The sequence below is a fragment of the Chlorocebus sabaeus genome, chromosome 2, assembly GCF_047675955.1.
Source record: "Chlorocebus sabaeus isolate Y175 chromosome 2, mChlSab1.0.hap1, whole genome shotgun sequence".
NCBI lineage: Eukaryota > Metazoa > Chordata > Mammalia > Primates > Cercopithecidae > Chlorocebus > Chlorocebus sabaeus.
Window position 1 is genome coordinate 49,289,002 of NC_132905.1, and position 21,771 is coordinate 49,310,772.

The window sequence follows — 21,771 nt, forward strand, 5'->3', positions numbered from 1 at the left end:
TCATTGGGGATGGTTGGGTTGGTATGATAACATAGCCCAGGATACTTCAGAAAATAATTTCTGCCAACAATTGGCGGTGGTGGGAGGAAGAAGCACAGATAGAAATCTTCCTGTCTTAAGCTTGCTGTTTTTTTTTGTTTTACTTTACACACCTGTCCTTGTTTTGTTTTGTTATTAAAGAGACAGAGTCTTGTTATGTTTGCTGTGTTGCCCAGGCTAGACTCGAGCTTCTGGGCCCAAATGATCCTCTCATCTCAGCCTCCTGAGTATCTGTGACAACAGGTGCCTACCACCACGCCTGGCTTGTCCATGGTTTTATTCATAAAACTCTCTCCTCAGGGTATGGCCGATATAACCAATATTTCTAGTTTGTTAGAAATATTGAATTTAGTTTAAAGTCATAAACAGCTGTTTCATCCTCATCTGTTTCTAAAACAGAAACAGATGAGGATGAAACAGCTGTTTATGACTTTAGCAGTTGCCATCTTAAGCCAGAGTTTTTGTTAGAGCTTGGGGTGGACATTTTTTTCAATTAATTTTTTTTTTTTTTTTTTTTTTAAATAGAGACAGGATCTCACTATGTTGCTCAGGCTGCTCTCAAATTCCTGGCCTCAAATGATCCTCTCACCTCAGGCCTCCAAAGTGTTGGAATTACAGGTGTGAGCCACTGCACTCAGCCATAATAGGCATTTTTATTGAACTTTCTAGTATAAGTTTCTGTCACACCTTTCCTTTTTCTAGTGATGTTGCAGGTCATCCTCTAGGACCCCTTTTACCCGACTCCCCACGATCTGCACAGTTAAAGGCAGGTGGCAGGTCTGTGATCTTAGTTCAAGAAGGTGATCAAAAAAAGGAACTTTTTTTTTTAAACATCGGAGTGAGTCTGATTTATTACTTAGCTGCAACTGTCTAGTTCCTTGACTAATTTAAGAGTACAGTTTTTAGGCCATAGTAAATCTTTTTAGAACAAGAGAAACTTAAAATGAAGATGTTCTACGTGGCCCACATCTAAGGTAAATCAGATAAGCCCCTAAAGAGAATGTATTAAGCTCTTTTCTCATTTCCAGTTTGCAAGTATGGCCTGTCATTTGAACGATTTACAAAATGCTCACTTAGTTTCCCGGGGAGCATTCATTTTATATTTGAGTGCCTGCCCTGTGCTCAGCACTGGGAAGAACAAGTTAGAAAAGACAAGGTCCTTGTTCTGAAGATGTGGGAGGAGAGTTGGTGAATATGGGTGAATTTATTCTAGTGCGGGATAGATTATTGTGAGTCCAAGTATTTTTTCAAATTTGCCTGCAAGTTTTGTGTAGGAGCATTTATTGTTTACTCTGCAAAGTCTTCAGAACTTCATAATTCGACCTAGCGTGCCTACTGATGTTTAAGCCTAAATTAACACAATATCGGCCTTTAAATAGTATATTCTCTTATAATTAGATCAACATTTTCCCTGTTTAGAATGTAACACTGGAATCCAGGGAAAGTTACTTGGTAACTTTTTAGGTTACCAAGTCTGGAAGCTGTAGTTTTATATATATTTTTTTGAATTAAGGATCTAATCTGTTTTAAGGAATTGTTTTAATTTTGTTGATTTCCGTTATCTAACATTTCTGTATTTTAATTGGGTTAATAAAGCACAAATTGACTACATTATCAAGGCATATGAGGATGCAGACGTAAAATGTCACCATAGGCAAGAGTTAATGGAATCAAGATGGTGCAGGGGAACATGCCACCAGCTCAGCTGCAGCCTCAAGGTATGCAGTGACATTTAAAAAATGTCTGCTGAAGCCAGACAGCCGGTTCATTAGATTAATTAAAGTGAAAACTAACCCCGATCTGGTGTTTTGATAATGACCACAGGGCTGCCACAGTTGGAATAAGCTAATGCTTGGCATTGTTCTCATTAAGACCGCAATGGAATTGCCTTTATAGTTTCTTCTAAACTTTCAAATTCACCTTTTAGCAATAAAGTGGACTTTTAGCTTTCTTGATTGTTTTCTCATGGTTTAAGTGATACACAAGGGTAAATTTCATTTTTATTAAAGGTGACAGCCTCCTTTTTTCTGGCTCTTACACTCTTTATGGGACATTGAAGAAATCAAGGCAGCAACAGCAGGTTTCTACACTCCCACAGGCTGTCCACTCTGGAGGAATTCTGCAGGAAGAGGAGGTTGTCTACACTGTCTCTGGTCAAATGCAGGGCGTTATTTTTTCACATTTTAATCCATCACAGACTAACTTTTCTGTAAAGCACAATAAAAAGGAACTACTAATATAATAAAGTAGAAAAAAAGAGATACACAAAACATAAAAGCCCCAGTATTTTATTAGATGCCATGTTTATAAACTTACTCTCGAATTGCACTTCAGTTTCTCAATGGTTGCATTTAATTTTGGCACTTATTCTGGAAAGGCAGCAAGTACTTTGCATACTCTCCTGAGTCACACTGCTCTGGACTTCATGTCACCATGTAAGTATCTCGTTGGTTCTGTGAAAAAGGCCCTGATATGCCTTTCCCTGCTAAAAGTGCTGACCTGGACAAAAACCTGATTCGGACATTTAAGTCCACGTTTTCAGAAAAAGGTCGTCAAGGCTGCTCCTGATTATGCCATTTGAGAGCACTTAGAATTCTAGGCCATTTGTGACTTTTTTTTTGTTGCTCAAATTGCTCACTTAAAAATAAAATTAGTTTCGTAAAGTCCCTGGTTAGAATGACTTTAGATTAAAAAATACACACACACGCACACACACACACGTATATACATTATCATTATACATACACATCATGTATATACGTGTGTGTGAATAAAAATGAATAAATAATAAATAAATATAGATGCACATATATTTCTGAGGCCAAAAATTTCCTGCTTCCAGGGTCCAGGTTTACAGAATGTTAGTTATGTGTGCATTTATTATAGATTTTTTTTTTTAAATGGCAGTAAAAACAAATATATGTGCTCGTATATTCTTTTTTTCTTTCCTTCTTTTTTTTAGAGACAGAGTCTTGCTGTCACCCAGGCTGGAGTGCAGTGGTGCAATCATAGCTCACTGCAGCCTGGAGCTCCTGGGCGGATGATCTTCCTGCCACAGCCTGCTTAGTAGCTAGGACTGTAGGTGCATGCCACCATGCCTGGCCTGCTCGTATATTTGTATTTCCCCCTTTCCCTTCATAATCTACAGGAAATGCACATGTAATAACTAACACTCTATGCTGAGACCCTGGAAACAGGGGAGGCTTTTGCCCTCAGTTGAGTTCAGTAGAGAACTTAGTTTATTTAGAATCGAAACTTCAAGGAAGGTTTTTGTGTGGCTTCTGACATGTAAATGAGAATCATTCATGAATATCTATCCTTTCTCTCAACTAGCACTGAAAGGTTCAAGGTACGTGCGGCGTTTTTCGTCTCAGCGTTGTTGGCAATAACTAATGATTGCAAAGGTTCTGAGAGCAATTTAAGTGCCCACAAACAGTGCACAGGATACATACATTAAAGTAGATACAAAAAAATGGAATTTTATGTAACTGTGTAAAACTATGAGCATTTTTTAGCATGTCTTTCAGTGAACATGTGTGCCTAGTGCAGAGGTCAGCAAACTGCTGCTCTGAAAGGCTAGGTAGTAAGCAGTTCCTTCTTCTTGGCCCGTGCCACCTGTGTCGCAAGTACTCCACAATACTACACCATGATAGCAAAAAGCAGCAGGCAATTTGTAAATGAAAGAACATGGAACATGTATTCCAATAAAGCTTTATGGACATTGAAACTGGAATTTTATACACTTTACACATCATGAAGTAATATTCTTCTTTTGATTTTTTTTTGACCATCTGAAAGTATAAAAAATCACTCTTAGCATTCCAACCATACAGAAACACGCCGACATCCTTATTTGGCCTTCAGCCATAGTTGGCTGACTTCTACCATAGGGCCTGGGGATGGAACTGCTGGGGCATGTGATGTGGATGTTACTTCACTGTAGAAAGACACTACCAAATAGTTTCCCAAAGTGATTATATCCAGTTTACAACACGAAAATAGTTTTTTAACTAATGCAAGATGTGAGATTTTATGGTTGAAGTTCGTAATGGCTTAGGAAAGAGTTTGTTTCCTTTTGACTCCTGACTGTGGTTGTGAGAAGTTAGATGTTTAGATAACTGACTTGCACTGCACATATTAGCAAAACTAATTGATGTGTGTGATTGGAAAGTGTTGCATGTGTACGTTATGTTATATTTGGTTTACTGCTTTACTATTAATGGACCAGATCAGCAAACACAATTTTTTTTTTTTATCTTGAACTTCACATTTCCTTGACAAGTTCCATAACCTTAGTCGCATGTGCTTTACTTACAAAAAACTTTCTAATGTAATTCTCTTTGTAAAATGGGTTATATTTCTTATTTTAATAAACTATTGGGGCCATGCGCAGTCAACATTCAAAATTATATTTGGGCTTTGGAGCAGTCCTCTCCTGCATAATCCGAGTGAATGAGCCTGTTTGATTTACTGAGTAATTTATCTTGCTAAAGATATATTAATAATGTCAAAGTGCAATGTATCACTTACAGGAATACTTGTGTAAAATATTGTTGCCCATAATAGTATTTATACAACCAAGATACGCATTTGTATTCAGGCCAAATTGATTAGAGGTTTTGGGGCCCCTTTGGGGCTGGTGTTCATATAAAGTGTTCTGTTATGATATACATGTTGTGAACTCTCAAAGGGACAGGATGAGACAGGACTTGAGTGGCAGATGGTTTTACAAAATATTAACTCTTTGGGTTCATAGAGGACAATTTATTCAGTCACCTGTCCTGTGGCTGGGCTGTGGTTTCCGTCCTTTTCACCAAGTTTACTGCACAGCCAAAGAAGAAACTCCCTTCTATACCGCTGTTTTCTTTGACATACTGTCATTTCTCATGGTGTAAGCAGTAGTTTGAACAGTTTGATTTATTTGACAAATTTGGATTTAGTGATTGGAGTGAATATTTGATTAATAGAAGGTGGGAGGGGGTTATGTTCTCTCTTCATGAAAAACAGATTTTATTTCTGGTTGAGCATCTCCAATCTGGAAATCTGAAATCCAACATGCTCCAGTGAACATTTCCTCTGAGCATCACATTGTCACTCAGAACATTTGGGATTTTGTAGCATTTTGGATTTTGGGTTTTCAGATTGGGGCTACTTAATCCATATCCTAGAAGTAGCAAGGAGCCTACTCATTAGGGGATGGTTTTTACCTACTCACCAGCGTGCCTTGCCATGGGAATGTGCGTCTTTCAGAAGGGAACTGTGAGAAGCTGGAAGTTTGTTCCTTTTCCTTCTTTTCTTCCTCCCTCTCATTCTTCATCATCATCTTGCTTTTTCTTAAATTCCCTTCTGATAATGATACTGGCTCCTCAGTTGGCTAAGAAATAAATGAAGGCTGTGCACTAGGCTTAGGGATTAACCTCTAACATCTCACCTGTTAGAGAAGACCTCCTTTTGCCACTGCTGGTGGTTCTCCTCCCACCCTACTCCAATTTTATGTGAAAGAATGGTACAGAGTAGCTTGCAAAAGAGATAAACCAGAGGATTTTGGCTTTAATGTTTCATTTTCTGTGTAATTAAAAAGCTAGGATATACTCATCATCACAGAATCATGCTAAGGCACTATTACAAGTTCTGTCATAGATTTTTTTTTCAAGGTGTGATTTATCAAATGTAGTTAGTTTTAAAATTAACATGAAAAATTGTATGTCTTTATCATGTATAAATATATTTATATTATATATATTTTATATATTTATATATAATATTTATGTGTGTGTATATATGTATACACACACCTAGCATCGCATTAGATAGGCACCTGTTTTTTATATATATATACACACACACACACATTATGAAATGGTTAAATCTAGCCAATTAACAAATGCAGTATCTCACATGGTTATCATTTTGAGATGAGAACACCTAGCATCCACTCTCTCAGCATTTTTCAAGAATACAATATATCATCATTAAGTATCGTCACCATGTGGTACAGTAGATCTCTTGAACTTGTTCCTTCTATATCACTGTAAATATGCATTCTTTGACCAACATTTTCCCAACCCTCCCCTACAACCGCTCCAGCTTCTGGTAACCACATCTCAGTTTATCTAAGTTCACTTTAGATGTTTGCACAGTGATGAAATTACCCAGGGACGTATTTCTCAGAATGCATCCCTGTCATTAAGCGATGCCTGACTGTATATCTCTAGATTCTTTAATGTAATATGGATGGATCTTTACATATAATACAGATGTAGACTTAGATCTAAAGACAGAGACAGATATATATAAAATATAAGAGGGTGCCTGCTTTACTCACTGATATATCCCTAATGTAGACTAGCACCTGACAAGTGGCAGATGGTCATTTGGTCATTAGGTGTTGGTTGAGATGAATCACAGAAGAAGGTAGCTGGCAAATGAAGGAGTTAGGTTGCAGTACTTGCCCTTTTGAGCATTCTCAAAGTGCACCCAGCAGGATAGAGGTGTCATTTGGCGGATACAGACAATTATGCCCAACCCTGGATGTAAAATTCCTGAGAGTTTAAAAAAATGCCTGGATCCTGCTCCTGAGATGCTTATTCAGAGGATCTAGTGCGGGCACAAGCCTGATATTTTTTTTGATATTTTGACATTTCAAAAAATACTAATTTTTTGAAAGCTCCTTGGTCTAGCAGGAGAAACAAGCAATGCATGAATGTAAAGTCACTGATCTGTGTTTGACAAAGATCCATGCGATTAGGCCTGATAACTGTGGAGTGCAGAGGAAGGGGTCACAGTAGACCTGAGTAGGCTCTAAATGACTCCTGGGGAAGGGGAAACACTTGTAACTGGGAATCAGAGGGTTGTCTTAGGAGGACATTATTACTAGAGCACAGGCTGGAAGATGAAAATGAGCATGACGTATTCCTGTGGGTGAGAAACAAGAACGGGCCAGCTTTACAAGACCAAAGTATAAGGCCAATATCAGATTGATACTTTCTGGGCTACAGCATCCCACTTAAAGTAATCCTTTCCCTTAACTGTTTTACCTGTGTTAATGTTTGTATTGTATAGAAAATGCCCTTGTAGAATCTTCTGACGAACCATCCTGAATATTTTGGGTTTCCATTTAGGTTAAATATACTAAAGTACTTGTGATCAGAAGATGCTGCTCTACTTAAAAAGTCTAGTTAAATATTAATGTGAGGAAATTTGCTCTTGCATATTTTCACACGTAATTTCTTTAATTGGTATGCATTTTGCATAATTTAAATACCAACATCTGGATGATTTGCTCAGCCAGTGGAGAGGACTGTTTCATCAGAAAGATCTACACAGCATCTTCTCTGAACTGTGTGCCAACACTTAGCTATTTGGCATTTAAATAAAGAACGATGTTTCTGCAATGGGAAGTGTAGTGGAAATTGAACTGCCCCAAGAGTTTCTGTTCATTAAAAGGGCAGTATTAATTATATTTACTGTTTAGGGGCTGACTGCCAGTAAGGCCAGGACATCTAGGTTTGTTGGTGCCGTGGTGTGGTGGTAGCCAGACCCTTCTCTGCCTAATTCTGCCCTGGTGAGTCCTGTGACTCTTCCACATTGGTTCTAAATGTGTGCCTGTGTGTGTGTGCGTATGCGTGTGTGTTTTAACCATAGGTATGGTGATATGGCTTGTTTTAAAGTCATGGAAAAAGCAAGGCTTTTATATTTTTAGTTATTTTCAGTGACATATTAGGTGCCTGTCTGATGTGATGCTAGGTACAGATTTTGGGGACAGTTATTAAATTAATTATGATGATAGTTTATTAGAATTAAATGTTAACATTTTAACAAAATTCCCATATTTGCTTCTGGCTTATTCTGGTCATATTAACTATTGTTTTGAGTTTTAAGGGCTGCTTTTGACTGGCAAGGAGCATTAAAAATGGTATTGATAAGAGGCAGTCTTGGCCTTGGATACTGTTTTTAATAGTTTGGCTCTCACTGACCCCATCCTGACCTCTCCTTCTCTGGGCTTGACATCTTGGCTTGGACCTATTCTTTGCTTTCTGCAGGGGCAGACAGAAAATAAACTAATGTATGAGAAGTTTTGATCACTTTAAGTGCTGTAAAGACAGTAAGCCAGGTGGAATGACAGAGTGTGTCTGGGAGTAGGGGTGGAGTTACTTGCATAGGGAATAAGCTTTGTCTGAGCAGGGACCTTGTTCATCTCTGATATGGTTTGGCTGTGTCTCCACCCAAATCTCATCTTGAATTCCCACATATCATGGGAGGGACTTGGTGGGAGGTAATTGAGTCATGGGGGCAGGTCTTTTCTGTGCTGTTCTCATGATAGTAAATAAGTCTCACGAGAGCTGATGGTATTATAAGGTGGAGTTTCCCTGCACAAGCTCTCCCTTTGTCTGCTGCCATCCATGTAAGATGTGACTTGCTCCTCCTTGCCTTCCTCCATGATTGTGAGGGCTCCCCAGCCACCTGGAACTGTAAGTCCATTCAAACCTCTTTCTTCCCAGTCTTTGGCATGTCTTTGTCAGCATTGCAAAAATGGACTAATACAGTCTCACTCACTGGTGTCTCTGGTCCCAAATAGAACAGACTGACAACAAAGGGCAAGCCATGGAGATTTAGGGGAGAATTTTCCAGGCAGACTAAACAGCACATGGAGAAGCCCTGCAGTGGGAATGAGGAGGCCACTGTGACTGTCAGGTAGAAAGTGGAGGGGAGTTGAGGTTGGAGAGGTGGGCAGGGGCAAGATTAAGTGAGATATGGTGACCGTTTTATTCCAAACGCATGGGAACCCATTGTAGTGTTTTATGCATGGTCTCTTGATATTTTGAAAAGGTGGCTCTACTGCCATATGGAGAGTAGATGATAGGGTGGCAAGAGAAGCAAAAAGGCTAATTGGGGGATATCAGAGACTCAGGCAGGCTGTGGAGGTTACTGGGACCAGGGCAGTAGCAGTGGAGATGGAAAGTTGTGGATGATTCAGACCATATCATGGAGGTAGAGCTCTGTGAAGTCTGAGGCAAAGAGAGGAGTCAAAGGTGACTTCTAGGCTGACCCACTTGATTCTTCTTTTTCTCAAGCTGTGGATTGTGAACTCTGCCTTCCCACCTGAACCTCCTCCTTCCTGGAGCTTAGTTCTGACAGAGGCTGATCCCCAGTGGATTTCCATTTGTTAACGTTCACAGACCGCTCTTTCCCTTCTCTTTTTTGTTTTTGTTTTGTTTTATTTTTGTTTGTTTTTAAATCTGATTGTGATTCATAGATCATAATTAATAGAGCCCTTACCTGAAGGGTTACATATTACTAATCAACTTTGCAGGGACATAGAACATGTTACTGACCTACCAATATTGTTTTTATTCACGTCGTCACTCTCTGGGAATACAGCAAAAATAAAAAAGTCATTTCCTGGAGGAGGATGAAGGAGATTCTTAACGTCTTTTCATCATAACTTGCTTAGGTTGTGTGGATCAAAGGAGGAGAAAGCCAGGATGGTGGTTGAGGCAGTTGACAGAGCTTCACTGACTTCCTAGTAATCTTGGTGGCTGTTTCTACTTTGTTAGATGGACATGATTCTTCCTATGTGGAAAAGAGAATACAATAGACCCCCGCTTCTCTGCAGAGGATATACTCCAAGCCCTCCAGTGGTTGCCTGACATTGCAAACAATATGAACCCTATATACACTTTTCCCTATATGTATATACCTATGGTAAAGTTTAATTTATAAATTAGATATAGTAAGAGATGAACAATAGTAATAGAGCAATGATAACATTATACTGTAATAAAAGTTATGTTAATAGTCTCTCTCTCAAAATAGCTTACTGCACTGTACTCACCTATGTTTGGACCACAGTTGACATTGGGTAACTGAAACCCGGAAAAGCAAAACTTCAGATACTCAGATACAAGGGGGCCTACTGTATGAGGAACAGTAGCTTCTGGATGAATGCCAGCTTGTTGCTTACTTTCAGGGTTTCAGAGCAAATTGGTTTTTGTTGATTGACTTTTTTTTTTGAGACGGAGTCTTGCTTTGTCACCCAGGCTAGAGTGCAGTGGCACAATCTTGGCTCACTTCAACTTCCTCCTCCTAGGTTCAAGTGATTCTCCTGCCTCAGCCTCTCCAGTAGCTGGGACTACAGGCGCACACCACCACACCTGGCTATTTTTTTTTTATTTTTTTTTATTTTTAGTAGATAGTGGTTTTACCATGTTTTCCAGGCTATCCTTGAACTCCTGACCTCAAGTGATCTGCCCATCTCAGCCTCCCAAAGTACTGGGATTATAGGCATGAGCCACCACGCCCAGCTGATAATGACTTTTAGCATTTGTACATTATTAAAAACATGTAAGTTACTAGACACCACTTGCTAGTCAAATTTGTGAGTGATTTTTAACACGTAAATAATATCTTCTTACTGAGTTCCCTGGAAAGTATTACAAGAAAACATAAGCATATTTTTTGCCTAGCAATAAAAATATTTCGGCATCTATCAGTTTTTCTTGAATCTCCAGTTTTCATATTTCTCATTAAGAGGAATAAAACAGTTGAGGAGAATGTCTTAAGGTCCATCAACCCAAACTGTTAGTCACATAGAATCCACATACCTCTCCAGTGACTCTCAAGTTGTTACTTCCATTCTAATCCCATCCCCCTTTTTACTCTGTTCTTATTCACCCTATACATCCTGCCAGATTCATCTGATGAAGTATCAACCAATTCCTATTTTCAAAATTGTCAATGCCTTCCCAGTACTGAATCAAATAATGACTCATCTGCCTGGCTTTCCAGACCGTTTTTGCAGGTTTGCCAGCTAAACTGGATGTCCAGTGGTTCATTGTATATACAATCAGTCCTCCATATGTGCAGGTTCCGCATCCATGGATTTTACCAACCACAGATTGAAAATATTAGAAAAAAATTGAGAAAATGCTATATTATTGCTGATATGTATTATGTTGTTAGACTTATGATGGTTCTGCCTGTACTGAACATGTACAGACTTTTTTCTTGTCATTATTCCCTAAACAATACAGTATAATTATTTACATCACACTTACATTGTATTTGGTATGATAAGTAATCTAGAGATGATTTAAAGTATACAGAAGCATAGCATAGGTTATGTGGAAGTAGTATGCCATTTTACATGAGAGACTTGAGCATCCTTGGATTTGGTATCCTCAGGAGTCCAGGAACCAGTCCCCCATGGATATCAGGGGATGACTGTGTGCCCCTGTTTTTAGCCTTTGTATCTTTGCTCAGGAAATCCCCTAAAACCTGGAGTACCGCTTGTTTTCATCCTTCCTTTTTGTAGCCTTTTAATGCTATTCTTGTCTTCAGTGTTAAAAAGCCAGTTGGTGATTCCATCATAGATTTCAAGGAAATGAAGAAATAATAAAAAGCATAACAAACATACAAGCCTGCAGCAGCAGTACTACTGTGAAGTCACTAAGAGGAAGCATGTGAGAAAAGATCATGAGTGGCTGCTGGGGAAAAGGAAAGATTGTGAAGGGGATATTCCTAAACCTGCACCTGAGAAGCTGAATCAGTGATGATCCCAAAATTCCCCCCACTGTACCCTCAAATCGGAGGAACAGAATTGATTTTCCTATTGTTACTGAGGATTAATAGCGATGGCCAGTGGTGGTAACTGGAATGAAGTGAGAGCTGAGCTGACTCTCTTGTAAGTGAAGGCCTGGGGAAACTCGAGAGTGTCCTGCCTTTTCCCTCTCCCTGGGAAGAGGACCCCTTCCCAATCATTAGGGAGCCCAGAAAGAGAGGGCTGGGACTCAAACAAAGCTTGTGGTGCCTCAGGTGAGATCTCCTGGCCCTCTGTCATTCCATGTGGCTAGAGAAAAGTGGGTAAACTGCAGACTACTCAATCAACTAGAAATGTCACAGATACGACCAGGCAAGTGTCGAGGGGTTCCCCATCCTATGTTAGAGCACATGGAATATTTGCACAGATACACCTAAGCATATACAAGATGAAAAAAAAGTAGAACAATTTTATAAGCATAATTATAGCTATGGGTGGATGGATAGATGGGCAGATGGGCAGGTAGAGAACAAGAAAGAAGAGAAATGTAGCATGCAAAAGATAAAAGATCCCAATATAGATGAAAACACACTTCACGGGAGAGAAGGGAATTCCTTAGAACTGTTCCTTAGAACAAATGAATGAGAAACATGAATTCAATAAACAAAGCAAGATGGTAATAAAAAGCAAACTGAGATGAAAAAAGAGAGATTGTAGAATAAAGAAAGTCTCTGAGGCCCAACACAACATCATTGCAGGACTAATACATAATATTAGAAAATATCGAGGAAAAGAATAGATGCCACTGAAAATCAGATTAGTAAGAGAATAAAGGCTTGTTAGGCCCATTGAACATAAATGGAGTGATCAAGATGGTAAAGCAATCAGAAGGTGAAAGAAATAGAAGACAAAGACCAGTGTAATATAAGGACAATTGGTGTTCTTAAAGTAGACTGTCAACAAATGATATAGAAAATGGAAAATAAGACAAGCTTTGTGAAATGAAAAATAAGTAGATGAAAGAACTGAGTCTGCAGATCAGAAGAATGTATTGTGTTCCAGGAAAATATAGAGTAGAGGATGTTCAGCACTGAGATCTATCCCAATTAAGCCATTGAATTTCGAGGATAAAGAAGAAACTCTTTAAACATCCAGACCTAAAACCAAATTGTCTGCTGTGGACTAAAAGTCAGACTAGCTTAATTCTTTTAGAGTAGCATTCAGTTTTTGAAAAGGGTGGAGCCATGTCTTTAACCTTCTGAGGAAAGAAAGTACTGTACTGCCCAGCATGCACCATGTGGCCGCCCCAAATCGATACAGCTACCATGTCATTCAGATGCCAAGGCAAGAAGCAACGTTCTCAAACTGGTACAGACTCAGGTAATGGTGCTTAAAACTGAAACACTTATGAAAAATGTGTATGCAGTATGAATATGTTTCATAACCTCTTGACTTACAAGGATATTTTAGGAAATACCTCTTATATTAATAATAAAGAAACATGGTTGAAATGGTTTCTTTTCATTCTGTTAAATTTAAATAAAATCACATACAACTTTTTAAAATTAAAAAGTAGTTTTACTAGAGGATAATTTTATTTTTTATCGACATCTTTCTGGCTATCTGACTTCCTCCCCCATCCTCATACCCACACTGGGCGTATGCTGTAAGCCCTGATTGTCCCCAGTCCCCAGTCTGCAGACATCTGCTGTGTTTGTAGTCGGGGTTGCAGAAATTATGTGCACTTTATGATGTGAGTCAACCACAAAATTCTGCTCGCTGGTGAAGTATGTAATTCTCTGTTGCATAAATTTTCACAAAAAGATTCTGACATTTCATTCTTGTCTGTTCAGGGAAAAAAAAAAAAAGTGGCACTTAGAAATCACTCCCTATAGTACCAAATAATCAGCACTTAGTGAGTGACTACTGTGTGCCTGCTGCAGCTGTCTTCACCTAACATACTCTGTGAAGACAAATAATTATTATTCCTAAAGAGATCTTAATTTACATGGGGCAGACACACTGTCAAACTTTTCCCAGTTTTTTCCAAGTACGAGCTAGATCCCAGGTAGTCTTTCTACGAGGAAAAAAAAAAATAGATTTTTGTTGTTGGTAAGTTTTTGTATTGTTTTCACTTACCTATTCAAGAAAGTTGTGGAGTTTTGTAAGGCAAGTGCTGGGCACTGAGGATGTGGTTGTGATTAAAAGAGCTAGACTCCCTGCTTACTCTCATAAACCATTATGGTGGTTACAGGGGCCTTGCACATTGAGCCGAGTCCTCCTCTGGTCTTCCCACGGGATCTGGGCAGCCCTGCCTGCAATCACCAGAGCCACTGGAAGGGGCAGAAGTGATTCTGTGACTGTGCCAGCAAAGGGCATGTGTTTTAAATTCAGATGGATTTCACCTGAATAGATGCCTGGAGGTTGAAGAAAAACGTATGGAGCATATCATTTGTAAATGTTGTGAACATGATGCTTAAAATAAACTGATGCTATGTTTTGACAGTTTTAGTCAGTTTATGGGTTTTTTTTTTTTTAAATCCAGATAAGCATGGTTGCTGAAATCTTTGTTTCAATGTAAAATATATGCAAGTATGAACTGCTATTCACAATTGCTTCGAAGAGAATAAAATACCTAGGAATCCAACTTACAAGGGATGTAAAGGACCTCTTCAAGGAGAACTACAAACCACTGCTCAGTGAAATCAAAGAGGACACAAACAAATGGAAGAACATACCATGCTCATGGATAGGAAGAATCAATATCATTAAAATGGCCATACTGCCCAAGGTTATTTATAGATTCAATGCCATCCCCATCAAGCTACCAATGAGTTTCTTCACAGAATTGGAAAAAACTGCTTTAAAGTTCATATGGAACCAAAAAAGAGCCCGCATCTCCAAGACAATCCTAAGTCAAAAGAACAAAGCTGGAGGCATCACGCTACCTGACTTCAAACTATACTACAAGGCCACAGTAACCAAAACAACATGGTACTGGTACCAAAACAGAGATATAGACCAATGGAACAGAACAGAGTCCTCAGAAATAATACCACACATCTACAGCCATCTGATCTTTGACAAACCTGAGAGAAACAAGAAATGGGGAAAGGATCTCTATTTAATAAATGGTGCTGGGAAAATTGGCTAGCCATAAGTAGAAAGCTGAAACTAGATCCTTTCCTTACTCCTTATACGAAAATTAATTCAAGATGGATTAGAGACTTAAATGTTAGACCTAATACCATAAAAACCCTAGAGGAAAACCTAGGTAGTACCATTCAGGACATAGGCATGGGCAAAGACTTCATGTCTAAAACACCAAAAGCAACGGCAGCAAAAGCCAAAATTGACAAATGGGATCTAATTAAACTAAAAATCTTCTGCACAGCAAAAGAAACTACCATCAGAGTGAGCAGGCAACCTACAGAATGGGAGAAAATTTTTGCAATCTATTCATCTGACAAAGGGCTAATATCCAGAACCTACAAAGAACTCAAACAAATTTACAAGAAAAAAACAACCCCATCAAAAAGTGGACAAAGGATATGAACAGATAATTCTCAAAAGAAGACATTCATACAGCCAACAGACACATGAAAAAATGCCCATCATCACTGGCCATCAGAGAAATGCAAATCAAAACCACAATGAGATACCATCTCACACCAGTTAGAATGGCGATCATTAAAAAGTCAGGAAACAACAGGTGCTGGAGAGGATGTGGAGAAATAGGAACACTTTTACACTGTTGGTGGGATTGTAAACTAGTTCAACCATTATGGAAAACAGTATGACGATTCCTCAAGGATCTAGAACTAGAAGTACCATATGACCCAGCCATCCCATTACTGGGCATATACCCAAAGCATTATAAATCATGCTGCCATAAAGACACATGCACACGTATATTTATTGCGGCACTATTCCCAATAGCAAAGACTTGAAATCAACCCAAATGTCCATCAGTGACAAACTGGATTAAGAAAATGTGGCACATGTACACCATGGAATACTATGCAGCCATAAAAAAGGATGAGTTTGTGTCCTTTGTAGGGACATGGATGCAGCTGGAAACCATCATTCTTAGCAAACTATCACAAGAACAGAAAACCAAACAACGCATGTTCTCACTCATAGGTGGGAACTGAACAATGAGATCACTTCGACTCGGGAAGGGGGGGCATCACACACCGGGGCCTATCATGGGGAGGGGGGAGGGGGGAGGGATGGCATTGGGAGTTATACCTGATGTAAATGACGAGTTGATGGGTGCTGACGAGTTGATGGGTGCAGCACACCAACATGGCACAAGTATACATATGTGACAAACCTGCACGTTATGCACATGTACCCTAGAACTTAAAGTGTAATAATAATAAAAAATAAAAAAAAAAACAATGGGAAAAAAATATATATATATGCAAGTATACATATTTTACCTTGATTTCTTTGGGATTCTGTGTCTGGAGTTGGGGGAGGGTGGCCCACTCTACTATGTTAAGTATTCCATCTTATCTAAGAGGTGTTTCATAAATTTTGTATAACAGTAGATGCCACTCAATAAATATTTTATACGTGATAGATATTTTTGTCTGAAATTACTTTTTCACTTGAGCAATGATTTAAACCCTCGTTTCCAGTTTTATGAGGTGACACTTTTATAATATCATGTAGTTGAATACAGCTTGAATGTCATAGAGCTTTAGGGCAGCATTAATCATAAATTCATCCTTCCCCACTTGCAATCCTGGAAAACTTCCTTTTAATTCAGATTTTACCCATTATATGTATGGAAGTGTATGTGAGTGTGTGTGTGAGTGTGTGTGTGTGTGTCTGTGTGTGTGTGTACATGCTGGGGATGGGTGGGAACAAGTAAAACTTTTGACCTAATGGCTCTGAAACTATGAATTTCCAATGCCTTTCAAAGTCTTATTTCAAGGAAAAACAAAGTGTTTCTCAATGGTTAATAAAAGAAAGAATATTGAACTAAACTGGGATGTAGTCCAAAGCAATTTCTCTAGTTTGAGTGGGAGCTATTAAAGTTTAAAATATTGCATTTTGGGGAGTAGGGGGGGGTCATTGTCCACTTTTATGCAGAAGGAAAATACACATGCCTCTGGACTTGTGAGAATGGTCACTTTCCTTTTCATGTGGACCTAGAGGCCTGTAATAATTCATTGCCATGGGGCTACCGACTGTGTGCAATTTGGTCACAGTTCAGAGCTACCAGACCTTCCCATGAGGACGTCATTTTATGAAATAGAGCTGTGTGATTAAATTCTCCTCTGTAATATATGTCTTTTAAAAAAAATCACATCCCATTTCTGCTTGAATTTCATGGTCAGGAGGAAAAAGCATGAATTCTGCTAACATCCGAGAGGTAGGAGTAGGGGTTGGCTTATGGAGAGTGCTCAGTTTAGCTGAGATTTGCATGTTCCTTGCTATAGTAAATCAATATTACTGAAGTCTCCAGCCTCAAAGCCTGAGGTTCTGAGCCACGGAATGGGAGGTTGGCTGATAAGAGGAGTAATTGAAGAACAATGACACGCTTCATTTCCTTTTCTTGAATCTAAGTTATGCATTGGTCATTTTCTCTGCGTATCTATTTAATGGTTGTTAAATTAAATTGCTTTCTTTCACATTGTGATTTTTATGTATTTTTTTTTAAGCCATCTCTTTTTCTTTTTTCTTTTTTTTTGCTACTTCATTTCACTGCCCTCTCACATGACTTCAGGTCTTCAGTGTGCATTTGAAACTTAAATATCTGCAGAGGCCTGAGAGACTTCTCTCTCTTCGCCCTGCCCCAGAAACCTCTCAGGAGTTCCCTTGTCTACAGGGTTTGAGTTTTGCTTTGATGGTCTTACACTAGCTTGAGAAGTTCTGAATCCATCACCTAGCGAATGGTAGACTTTGTAGGTTGTTTTAATGCTTAAATGACACAGAGTACATTTATTGATTCCAGGATTGTAAGGAATCGTGTTTATGTTTACGGCAGTGCTGGGTGTTGGAGTGTTGGAGTTACCGAGATGTGTCTTGGTCACTGCGTCTGACTGTAGGAGTCAAGGAGGGAAGGAGATTCTCCAGGAGCATCTCTGACCAGGATCCCCAGTTAGTAGTTGGACCTGGCTTTACTGTTGCTCGTACAGTCATGGAGCATAATGTCATGCTCTTGTACATGATTTAGTCTGAACCTGGTTCAGCCCAACCTCAAGACTGCAACTTTTATCTTCAACCTTCTGGAATTTGTCTGCTTTCTACTTCAGACTTCCCCAGAAGCTTGGCTTTAGAGGTCTTTTGTCTGGAGTCAGATGGGTCTGATGTTAAGATAGGGCCTCTCATTCTCTTCCTGAGGGTTGCCTCTGACCTTCCCTTTGCATTCCGCTGAACTCTGTGCATGTACTCATTCATTCCGCTGGCAAACAGTAACTGATGTGTGGGACATGAAATGAGGTACTACGTTACATTCTAGCCAGAGGACAGGTAATAAACTTTATATATTATATATATTATATATATATGTAAAATATAAATAAAATCCTTTACATATATGTATAGATAAAATACTTGCCATTCCCAAGGAGAGGAATCACCATGAGGAACATTGGTGGTTGCTATTTTGTATGGGGTGACGGGGAGGGTGGCTTTTGAGCAGAGACCTGAAGGAAGGAAGGGACCATGTTATGTATGTATCTAGGGCGATGTTTCTCAAATGTCTGGAGACATTTTTGGTTGTCAGAACGTCGGATGTGTTGGTAGCATCTATTGGGTGGAGGCAAGGGTGCTACAAAATATCCTACTCTGCGTAAGAATGAAGAATTACCTGGTCTGAAATGACAGCTGTGCCGCAGTCCAGAAACCCTACTGTAGGGGAAGAGAAGGATAGCAATGACAGCAACCACAAAGGCAAAGGCAGAACCACACAGTGAGTGCATCCTGGAGATGGGGCAGGCTGGCAAGTTTGAAGAGCAGCAGGGTGCCTGTATCCCTGGAGAGGAGTGAGCAAGAGGGAGAGCGGCAGGAGATGAGAGCGAGTGAGCACGGGATGAGATCAAGTAGAATTTGGTAGAACATCACAAAGACTTTAGCTTTTGTCTCACTGAAATGGGAGGCTATTTAAAGTACCTGAGGAGAAGAGTGACCTGCCCTGATGGCCTTCTGGCTGCTGAGTTGAGTGTATATCACGGGACACATGAGTGGTGACCTGGATTATTGCAGTAACCCAGGTGAAAGATGATGGTTTGGGTCAGAGGCAGGTGGTTTGATGTTACCAGATTCTGGGCATATTTTGAAGGTAGAGTTAACACTACATATGTAGAGTTTAGAGAAAGAAAGGGGCAAAGTGTAAGCGTGGTATTTGGGCCAAGCAGGAAAGGTTGGTGTTTACTGAGATAGGATAGTCTGCATGTTTGGGAGGCAGAGAGAATCAAGGTTTTTTGTTTTGTTTTGTTTTTAAATGTGTTAAATTTGTGCTACCTGTTTGACATCTCCATAGATAAACTGAGTTGGGTTGGTACACACACACACACATACATGGTATACTCATATATGCGGTATGTATATGAGTATGGGACTTAAGGGAGACATCTGTCCTGAAGATGCAATTTGAGAGTCATCAGCATATTGATGGCAGGTAAAGTCAAGAGACAGAAGGAGACCATCAAGAGAGTCAGTGTCGGTAAAGAAGAGTCCCAAAGACAATAGCCTTCATAGAGCAAGTTCAAGAAGAGAGTGAGAGGGAAGGAACTGAAGAACTGTAGGTATAGGGAAATTTTTGGAGGTAGTTTTCTCTAAAAGGCACAGAGAACTTGATGATAGCTAGAAGGAGAGGCACGGCCGAAAGACGTGGTGAGGGTTGGGGATGGGAGGTGAATAGCAGATTCATATTAATATAGAGCAGGGAATGATCGAGTGGATAGGAGAAGTTGATGGCACAGGAGGCAGAGGGCCAGGTTCTTGTGGTACAGGGTAACTAACGCACAGGAAGGCATCTTCTCAGGACCATGCACAGTTCAGCCATGGTAAGTGGAGAGAAAACCATCAACTAAGGTGACATCTTGATATTAAATGACATAAAGGCTCTGAAGATTGAGAAAGTTTACTTTGTAGTTTGGATGTTCCTAGAACCTTTCTGAAGGAAGATTTGCTTTGAAGAGGTTGTATATCAGGCAATGAGTTTAATTCATTTTATATTGTGCTTTTTATATGTTCCAAGTTCACTTTGCTTACTACCTGCCAGGATTTCAACACAAAGTTTAAGGTCCATTTTTCTTGCAGTTTTTTAGATGAGAAATAAAATGTTGCCCATTCTGACAATCTGAAGAACACCTAATATAAAGTTCTCTTTTCCCAAAGTAACTTTTTCTTTTTCTTTTACTCTTAATTTCAGGAACAAACTTTAGCCCTCAGGAAAGAAGGGATTGGAGTTGTTTTGGATTCTGAGCTGCCTCATTTAATTGGCATCGATGATGACCTTTTGAGTACTGGAATCATCTTATATCATTTAAAGGTAGAAACTGATTAAGTGGAACATTCTAATTTTGTTTCCAATTTCTCCATTAGACACTAACTAGGTTTATTATAATATTCTATGGTCATGAACACAACTAAATTAAATTAAAGAATATACGACAAATCCTTGAGCCCTTTGGGGATTTTCAGCAGCTCATTGGGATTCTTTGGTATTTAAAGTTCCCTTGTTATCTAAAGTTAAATGATGAGCCATTGGTTTGCCTTCTATTCTGTGGGATTAGTAAGAGGAAGGTAAGGAACAAAAAGGCACACAGACTGAAGGGGAGAAGTTGCAAACAGCTGGGGGGATTTTGTTGTATGTACAGTTTCCTGGTCCCTGGTGGTAATTATGAAATTGTGCTTCTCACCTGCATTATGGGACTTGGTTCCAAGCAGGCAGTTCATCTTGGGAGTACAGAATTCCGCATCAGTATTAATGGGTGCCTCTGTGACCTTGACCTTAGTGCCCTCTCTGTGACCCATAACTTACAATGAGAAAGCTACTGCAATTGTGTTTTGCAGACTTGCATAAACTATATCTTTAGACAGAAAGAATATCTTGGCCACTGGAGAACCTCCCCAGAAAGGATCAGGAACATCAGTGATATTCCTGTCATGAGCAAAGTGTTGATGCTGCCAAAGCAGGGCCTCACCATTGCTGTACATTAAACCTTTCCAGACAACTGGAGCTTTCTTACAGAGCCGTGGGGAGCTCTCGTTCCATTGAAGCTGTGGCCTGCCAGGATGTTGTTCATCCCATTGGTCACTGTGTTGTTTGGGCTTAAATGAAACATGAAGAAACAAGCTATTCCTTTTCTTCTTACTAATACATTTTGCTTGGCTTTTCTTCCCAGGAAGGTCAGACCTATGTTGGTAGAGAAGATGCTTCCACGGAGCAAGATATTGGTGAGCATATTTGTCAGTGATCTCTTCCCAATGATTTTTTTAAGGTTGTGTTCAAGGGAGAACTTTTTTGAATGACTGACATTGAAGTAATTATAGAAAATTAAATTATTTTTCAAGTACAGTGTTGGTCAGTATATATGTATATACACACACACATATACATATATATATACACACACACACATATATATATGTGTGTAATTTAGAATACAACTCAAATGAATAATGCAGAACAACTAATTTGGTGAATACAATGGGCCAATAAACCCTTTCCCCCACCCTACATTCCGTACCTTGTCAGGTCTTTGAGGAACACAGTTACTTAAATCACTCTACATTGTCTCACAATGGAACAATGATTGATGGAAATATACCAACAGACACAGATAAAAGATATAGGTCTTTTGAAGAGGAGGGTTGTAGACACTTGGCTTCACAAAGACAACAACAGAAAGTAGGAGAAAATGCAACATACACACATGTGGAAGCATGGCTTTTTGGGTTTCCTGAAAGTCTTCACAGGACTCACAGATAATCAGTGACTTAGCCTACACAGATGAGGTCCTTCCAGGCTTTAGGAGGATAACTTAGGCAATTGGTGGTGTTGGTGGTGGGTGTGTATATGTGTGTGGCAAGGTAGGGATTGGCAGGGGAAGAATTATATTGTCTCAACTGCTTTTAGAATTGCTGGCAACGAACCTGCTTTCTCGCCAAGTATAAGCTATTAATCGAGCCAATCCTAGCATGTATTAGGTTGGTGCAACAGTAATGGC

The 21,771-nt window shown here is 39.4% G+C and overlaps 1 protein-coding gene across 3 annotated transcripts in view; it reads left to right on the forward strand.

The window, feature by feature from the left end:
• The window catches only part of KIF16B (kinesin family member 16B), a 313,597-nt gene that overhangs the window by 129,047 nt on the left and 162,779 nt on the right, over positions 1 to 21,771 (forward strand). For all 3 annotated transcript variants that reach the window (XM_007960606.3, XM_073008383.1, XM_007960575.3), the window contains exons 13-14: positions 19,971 to 20,090; positions 20,947 to 20,998. In XM_007960606.3, coding sequence (XP_007958797.3) covers positions 19,971 to 20,090; positions 20,947 to 20,998 — 172 coding nt within the window. The remainder of the gene's footprint in view (positions 1 to 19,970; positions 20,091 to 20,946; positions 20,999 to 21,771) is intronic.